The 8,465-nt window shown below is 45.6% G+C and overlaps 1 protein-coding gene across 1 annotated transcript in view; it reads left to right on the top strand.

Moving 5' to 3' along the window:
• Positions 1-8,465, top strand: part of CAPN2 (calpain 2) — a 27,279-nt gene that overhangs the window by 3,090 nt on the left and 15,724 nt on the right. Inside the window, 3 exon segments of the mRNA XM_035892336.1 lie at positions 5,842-5,960; positions 6,330-6,463; positions 7,135-7,303. Coding sequence (XP_035748229.1) covers positions 5,842-5,960; positions 6,330-6,463; positions 7,135-7,303 — 422 coding nt within the window.

Below are 8,465 nucleotides of genomic sequence, written 5' to 3'. Positions count from 1 at the left end.
GGCAAAGGAATGAAGTTCTGTTTATTTTGTTTTTGTCAGCACAATACGAGCCACGTTGTGCCTTCTTCATTTCTAGTCTCGCTGCTGCTATTTGTGGTTTCACGTCTGAAAATATAACAGATAGGGAAGCTTATTTCACATGTTTTGTGCTTAAGTTTTTTTCAGAAGTTATTCAGGTTGGTGCTTTAACAACTAGATACAATTTCTGTAAAAAGCCCTGACAATAAAAAATACTTAGATTGTGAATTTGGTTCTCCTTGTGCCCCAATATAATCCATGGCATGGATTAGGCTCCGTTGTGTCATCCATGAAGTCCTTGGCATGTCACCAGCTTCCCTCGTGAGTTCTCTCTCTGCTCGGTATCATGCCTCCCCCCACAACTGCTTTGGCATAAAGTATGTCCCAGGGCTTAACACACGTGCCGGACATGTGTCCTTTTTTTATTTTTTTTAATTGTGAAACTTCACGGCTAAGGAGTAGTTCAACGTGAAATGACAGTTTATTGTCATGCTGTTTCAACAGCTGGCATTTTGCAGAGATGCTCATGTCTGAAGGCATGCTAGTTGCTTTCTGCCTTCTGCAGGCTTCCAGCTTTTGTATCCAGGTGTTGTGGCAGCAAGAACGCTGTACTGAAAGATTTGTAATTTAGTTTTCAAGTTGCGGAGTTGCTGTTGCTAATGCCAAACCTTGTTTTAGATTGGTGAAAGCATTTGTTGTCTTTATGGTCTTTGGACCGGTCAGATGTTCTCATGAGGTTATATGGTACCACCAAAGGATATGAACTGATTCAAAGCTTGTGTTATTTTATTTCCTGACACAGTATTTGAATGGGAGGTTGTTAAGGTTCTTGTTTATATTACTGTTTTGACCATGACTAAGTACTGCTATGACTTGCCCCACTATCTTCTTATGAATCTGGGCAGGATTTTGGTATTGTGTGACAGTTCAGTGGTTGACCAAAAATTAGATGCTATTGGTCTTTTCTCTGTATAGCCATTGAGTTACTAAGAGCCTGTATTGAATCTCTGCTTTTTCACGCAACAAGGCTAGCAGATGTGCTGTACAAATGCTTTTTCTTTTTTTTTTTTTGCCACTGCCTCATCTGACACCAGCATTTGTATCGATACATTTGCTTAAGCTTCCATTTACTTGAACTTTGTGTCCTGATGCTGATGTCCCATCACATCTTGGGATATCACAGAGATTGCACTGGAAGGTGTCAGGTGCTCTTGGAAACACGTACTTTTTATGATGTTGCTTTTTTTTTCCTGTAGGAAGATTTTGTCATCTATTTATCACCCAAAAGGCTTAATCACAAAACAGCAGACCCATCCCCGGGTGGAGTTTCATTGCTGTTGCTAAGCCATTGAGAACATCTTGGGGTAATGCAGGGATGGAGAGGCATCGGAAGCCATGCACCCATCAGTGCTGCAGCAGGCTTCTCAGCAGGGGATGTGTAACCAAACGAGTCCGCTAACGAGCAGTGATACAGGTGTTCCTTTTAGCCCAGGAGTTTTTGGTTTGTGGGCCAGATGCAGCCCATAAATTTGTTTCACTGTTTTTGACCTGGACTGTACGACGCTGCAATGCATAAAAGGCACAGCTGATCATCAGCTCAGCAAAGGTTGTCCCCTCACCAGGGCAGCAGTTCATTAGGTTCTCCAGACACCAAAGTTCTGCCCCTTGAGCTTTGGATGATCCTTTGTTCTGGTTTTGTTGCTTTTTAGAAGAAACTTTTAAAGGCGAGTATTTGGAGTTAGTTTTGCAGTATTGCATCCGAAGTCAATGATGGTATTTGACTAAGAACGGCAGCGCATAGGATGTGGTGACTCATTCCAGCGGAGGGCAGGAACCAAAGCCTCTGCAGAGAGGAAATCTATTCTCCCTTAACCGCCTTTTTTGGAGGGGATGTCACCATGGTATCACAACACTGGGGCATACACAGCACAGTATCTCTCATCTGCTGATTAGACACAGGTGTCTTCTCCTTAAATAAAAATGCGGGAAAAATAATGAATTGGGTGGGATGAATTTAGAAAATGAGTTACTTGGTTTTTCCATGCTGGCAGCCACTGTACTGTAAGTGAATGGCCACAGCCTCGTGCTTCTAACCAAGAAACCTCCTGGCCTCCCATGTTATTAATATAAATATGTTCAGCCATTGATGTAGTTGTTAACCTATAGCTATGAGTGTTTAAAAATAATGACAGGGAAAAAATAGTATTTCTTGTTAATATAGAGTCACAGTCTGATAGTATTCCCTTTTCTGATAACCTTGTTCTGCCTATCGTATTGCGCATTTACAAATTCTATGTGATTAACCTAGCCTTGCTAACATGCCCTTCAAGTTCTTCATGTGACTAACCTGTCTGTTAGCCTCCCCTTGGATGTCCCTTCTCTATCAGAGGAAAGGCACTGTCAAGAGCTTTACAAAAGTATCAGTTCTTATAGATAAGACTATTTGGTAAAGGCCCTGCTCAGGCTTACTTCTTGCAGGGTAAAACTCGAGGTATTATCACAAGATTTGTTCTCATCCAGGCTTTGAATTATCAGGTCTACTTTTAGCGATGACTGTTCAGAAAGAGAGAGATGATATCCTGACTGTGGAGCACTTTTAAATGCAGAAACCAAAGGGTGGTGTGTCTGCCATATACACTGCGTCTGCCTTTTAACCTCAAGAAGACCTTGCCCAGAGTTGTCCCAATTAAGATCTGTTTGTCTGACTCCATATTCTCCTTAGAAACCAATATGAAGTTCAACAGAGAAGTTTTACAACAATGTCTGCTGTTTCTTTCTCTTCATGTCTGCCTTGATGGGACAGCTAGAAAGTAAAGGAAATTCTTTGTAAATTCTGCTTAGGAGTCCTCTGGGGGGAAATTCTTCCTCCATGAACTTCAGTGCTTCTTGTCGACAGAGGAAACTTGACTCAGAGGTGTAGTACAGCATTAAAGGGTATATGCTTTTAACCTAGATGCCAGCTTCATGACCGAGGCTTCCTGAGCTACTGTGGTCATGTTGAGTTGTTCACTTATTCTTTCTGTGCTGTTCTCTGCCTGCTTTGTTTGTGGAATAGAAATGCTAATATTCCTTTGGAAGAGTGGTGGGACAGCTGCCCTCTGAGCCAGACTTGCTGCTACTTTAAACCAGCACAGTTTTTCTGAGGGTAGTAACACCGTCAGATGCTCTGGGTGTCTCTTGGAGCGGTCCTGTTTGCCTGGTTGAGCAAGGCTGTGCAACGTCAACTCTGGATTATGCTGCAGGTTGAGCAATTGAGAGGGAAACCACCTCCACAGCTGATGGCGAACAAGGGGCACAGGACGTGCCTCTGGCTGTTTCCACCCACCCGACAGAGCGTGCACAAAGTGCCTTCAGCTCTGCCTGCATCTCTGCTGTGGAGGCCAGGAGCTGCGTGGGTTTACTCCGCTGTGCCTTGGGACTAGCGCAACAGTGCCAAGCAGGCTGAGTTGCTCTCTTTCTGGGTTTAGCTAATTTAGTCTGAATAAAAGCACCTATCTGCCTAACCACATGAAGGCATCCTAGCAGTCTAGGTAAGGATACCTGTGGTGGCTTTAGTCCAGCTAGTGTAGATCTAAGATGCCAGAGACACGCTTCACCTCCAAGGTGTGTGTGTGTGTAAAAGCCTTGCAGAGCCTGGGATGTGTGCCAGGGTTGTTCTGCTGCAGGTTATCAGTTATTTGGCCTTCGTGCTGAGATCAGGCTGGTTAACCTAGCAATTTGTATATTTGGGATTTGTTTCATGCCTGTTCCTAATGTCCAGGATGCTTTGAGATTGCCTATTTATTAGAAATTAAAAGTCTTACTAAAGCTTGCCAACTTTTCCCAGGTGTGGCTGTTCCTGCTGGAGGGACGGTGGCACAGCAGGGAGAATGGAGATCCCCACTCTTCACCTTCTTTTAGGATTTTCTTGATCTTTAAACCACCTATGAATGAGTCACTCCTGGGTGCTAGAAGAAGAGTATTTGTGGGGGAGGCCAAGGGTTATCTGCTATGTGCTGTGGTGGGGTGTTGATGGAGAGTGCTCAGCTTTCCTGTGGTGTGTGTTGGTCCAGTGCACTTGTATATTTACATCTAGCCCCTTCTCCCACAATGTCTCTGACATTTGATATTTCTACTTGCCAATACTTAATAACCCACTGCCCTCTTGACCCAGAAGAGCTCTGTCACAAGCTGTAACCTCCTTTAACTCCCTAAGACAACAGCAAGACTTTTTCTGTCTGGGTTAATGAATTAACTTGCTTTGTGATGAGTACCAGCGGGAGAAAAAGATTTAAGGAGGAAGGAGTGGAGACAGCCTTACCCCACAAGAACTCCCGTCAGAGTGCCAGTGCTGTTCTCTAGACTTGAAGAACCTCAACTCTTGTTCAGAAACTACCTGTTTTGGATATTTAATAAATACAGGGATCCTCAGTAAGAATGGATCTCTGGGCAGCCTCTTCAAAGTGCTTACCATGTTGCCAGGTTTGTCTGAAGACTCCTTTGGTCAAAAAAAACTTCAGGAAAAAAACCCACAAAAGTAACTTTGTGTGGGCAGGCTGTGTATGGGAGAGCACAGATCTAAGCACAGAAGCTGAAGTCCTGTTGTTGCCTTTTGACCAAAGGGTTTGTTTGCAGAGCCCTTTAGTGTCCTCCTCTGTAAGGAGAATTGCTGTGAAGGGTGACTGCTAAAGCCCTCCCATGGCTGGAGGCCAGAGGATCCTACTGCAAATTGTAGACTAGCCCATCTAAAAATGTCTCTTAGTATCTTCTGACCCCCATCCTTTTACCAGCAAGCACATTTGCTGTGCTTGGCAGCACCTCTGAACGCACCATGGCACCAGAGGGTGCGCAGCTCCCAGGGAAGGGGGTCTGGGCAAAGGAGCTGTAGGAAGAGTCGCCATTTTGCAGGGTGAGATGGATGTGCTGTCGCAGAGGAGGGAGGGGAGCATCCTCTCTGATTCATAATCTGTCACAGGAGAATAAACCACTCTGTTAAAAGTAACACTGGTTTCTGAAAATAATTACAAAAAAAAAAGGTAATGTTTATGTAGTTGTGGTGTCCTCCTTCCTCTGCTTGGTAGGAGATGGTTTGGAAAAATACCATCCAGATAGCCTGGACCCTGGGACTCCAGCGTGCAGGCTCGGTGTATTTTGGCTCCGTCCCAGGAAGGGTGGAGAGGTGTGTGGGACTGGGGAACAGTGCTTGCCTTCAGACCTTTCCTGACTCTCTGGTGACCAGCACCAGAGATGAGATGCGGGACTAAACAGAGAGGCCCCTAGCAAGGGCCTCCAGAGATGTACAAGGTGAAAGGAGCTCCTGTTTGGTAGGAGGATGGCCAGAGACCTGAAAGGGAGCTCATCTGTAGAGTAGACCTCTGGATGGCAAGTCAACAGGCACTTACTAAACAAGGAGGAGGGAAAGGAAAGCAGCCTGTACTTGAGAAAACACAGGCCTTTTGAGGAGAAACTGCACCCCTCAGTACTTGTGTGTGCCCAACAGGCCCTGCTCTTCGCCTTTTCCCCATGCTGCTTCCTAACCTGTAGACACTCAATTGGATATTAAGTTTTCTTGCAAATAGGCCCAGCATGGGTGAGAACTGTGCTGGTAGATCGTAAAAAGCCTGCTTTTACTCTTTTTTTTATTACTTTGGGCTTGAGGAAACGCAACACTTGCCTGGCAGTGGCGTGTATTTCTGTACATGCATTTGATCTGCCTTAGAGGTAAGGTGATGGGAGGGACTATCTCATCACAGCTGAGGTGGTTATTGGTTATAATGCACAACCCCTGTGCAGTATAAAAACTAAAGAACAAAGTTTCAATAATGAACTTTTTTTTTTTAACAGGGGACTGTTGGCTCTTGGCTGCTATTGCCTCTCTCACCCTGAATGAAGAAATTCTGGCCCGTGTTGTTCCCAAAGACCAGAGCTTCCAGGATAAATATGCAGGAATTTTCCACTTCCAGGTAGATGGAACACAGCCTTTCACCCCAGTGCTGCTGGCCAGGGGCTGGTGTGGCTGGCTATGTCTACGTGTGTGGTGTTTCCTGGAACACTTTGAGGGATGTCAAAGAGACAGGCAGTAAAACAGAGACGTCCAAGAAGGGTGATGGTGGTGGAGGGAAGAAGACCTCTAACCAAAGAGCTGGGAGCAGGGGCTGTGTTTGTGGCCCTTCCTCCATCAGCAGATCCAGCTGAGGATGTGCATACCTGTACATCCCTGGCTGCAAGGAGGATTGCTTTTCCTCTAGGAAATCAGTGTTGGCAGATAAATGTTCTGGTGCCTTGATCACACAGCGTGGGGCAGTGATGAGGTGTTTGTGCTTTCTTTCCAGTTCTGGCAGTACGGGGAGTGGGTGGACGTCGTGGTGGACGACAGGCTGCCCACCAAGAATGGGGAGCTGCTCTTCGTGCACTCGGCAGAGGGCAGTGAGTTCTGGAGCGCACTGCTGGAGAAGGCCTATGCCAAGTGAGTCAAGGCCAGGGCAGCCCTGCGAGAGCAAGAAAGACTGCTTTTACCCCACTCAAATCTCCTCGTGCCTCTCCTTCCACATAGTAGCCTCAACTGCATAGATACTACACACTTAAAATGTCCGCCTAATTATTAGTGTTTACAACTTCTAGGGTATCCCACAGTGGCTGCTTTAGTAAAGCTTTGCCAGCAGATGCTTAAGACAAGTAGCCGAAAGTACTGGCTTTGCTGCTAGCCAAGAAAAATAGCCTTTGCATCTCATGGCAAGGTTGTTCCAAAGTGCTGTCTCCTGTCACTGGGGTCTGGGAAGCTCCATTCCGTGTACTCAGCTGAAAATTAGACTGGTAATTGTTAAAGGAATTGAAATATTCTGTGGAACTAGAGAGGCAAATTGTTGGGTCTTGATTTTTTTTTTTTTTCCTTCAAATAGTGCCCATGAATTTTGTCATTGCTATGACTGAACCTGCAACCAGTACATCATCATATTAGATTTCATGCTGGGCTTTCTAAGTACAGAGGTGTAAGAAGCAAAGCTGAATGGGGTGTGTGTTTGTAGCTGCTGTGGTGCTGTTGAAAGCAGAAATGCTATGGCAGTTGGCACAACTCAGTGCCTGTCTCCAGGAGAAAAAGGAGAATAGGGAACCTGATGGTTGTGTCCTCTTGTGCAGGCTGAACGGCTCGTACGAGGCTCTCTCTGGTGGCACCACCACTGAAGGCTTTGAGGATTTCACCGGTGGAATTGCAGAATGGTATGAGCTGCAGAAGGCACCACCCAACCTCTTCAAAATCATCCAGAAGGCACTTCAGAAAGGCTCTCTCCTTGGCTGCTCCATTGATGTGAGTTAGAGGGCTTATTGCTGGACACTTGACTCCCGCTGTGCCTGCAGGCAGCTGGGGATGGACCTGTCCTCCATCCGCAGGAGGTCCACGAAGGATGTTGGTCCCCTCTGCCGACTGTTCTCTGCTCTACTTTGTGCCTGGAGAATTTGACCCAAGAGTGACACAGGCATTTGCTCTTCTTTGGGGGTTATGTCTGAGAGCAGGTTGGAAGGTAGACTTCATTAGTTCACATGTGAAAGCTCATTGCCTCCCTTGTTTAATTCGAGACCTAGAGCTTTTGCTGTTTCATAGGTTCATGGTAACAAATCATACAGAGAACTGATCTACATCTTTGTTCTTAAGAAAGCCCTTAGCTGGGCAGTGGGTTGGTGCCAGCTGAGTGGGTTTGGACAGAAAGATGCTGCTAATGGCTTCTGCTGTCAGATGCTCAGAGGTGGCAACCTCCATCCTTGCCATAGCCTGTTTGTCTCATGAATCGGACCAGAAAGTCCCCAAAAATCTGGGCTCTGTTCTTGAAGCAGGGAGGCTCAGGCTGTTGCCAGACCTTTAAAAGGCTTTATTGGAAAACACGTCACCAAAAGCTGAACCTGCACGTGAAGGAAAAGAGGAGCTTTGGCCCTGTGTGCAAGGATTCAGTATTGCTTTTAGCCTCATTTAAATGAGTCTAAGTATGGTTATTGTGATAGTCACCTTGCTCCCAAAAGAGATTACATCTTAGTTATGTCTAAAGGGAGGTAAACTGTTTACAAGGATCCCGTTCGTAATATAAACTCAAGTGTTTCCTCCCGTTTTTTAAGTTAAATCAGAGTCACAGGAGAGGGACGCTTCACAACAGGAAAAGTACTTGGTTAATGTTAACTTCGCAGGACTTTCGAGGTCAGTTGTACTCATTTGCATTTAGATAAGGATCCAACATCTGGATTTTTGCCCCAGCATGATATAAATCTTGTCAGGGGTGGGGGGAAGTAAATATATTCCTTTGTTGGTAAGTGCTGACACTTTCTGTGTTATAAACTAGTTATCAGTGAGCATAGCCTTTGAAAAATCCTGTAAAATCCTTTCTTCTCTTCTGTCAGAGAAACAGGGACACAGAGGTGAAGCATTACATGGAGAGGGCACTGCAGGCAGTAGCAGGGCATGAAACGCAAGCAGGAACCCT

This window comes from Egretta garzetta, unplaced genomic scaffold (genome assembly GCF_000687185.1).
Source record: "Egretta garzetta isolate BGI_Z169 unplaced genomic scaffold, ASM68718v1 scaffold130, whole genome shotgun sequence".
Lineage (NCBI taxonomy): Eukaryota > Metazoa > Chordata > Aves > Pelecaniformes > Ardeidae > Egretta > Egretta garzetta.
Note: the sequence above shows the minus strand (reverse complement) of the source record. Positions and strands in the feature narration are given on the sequence as shown.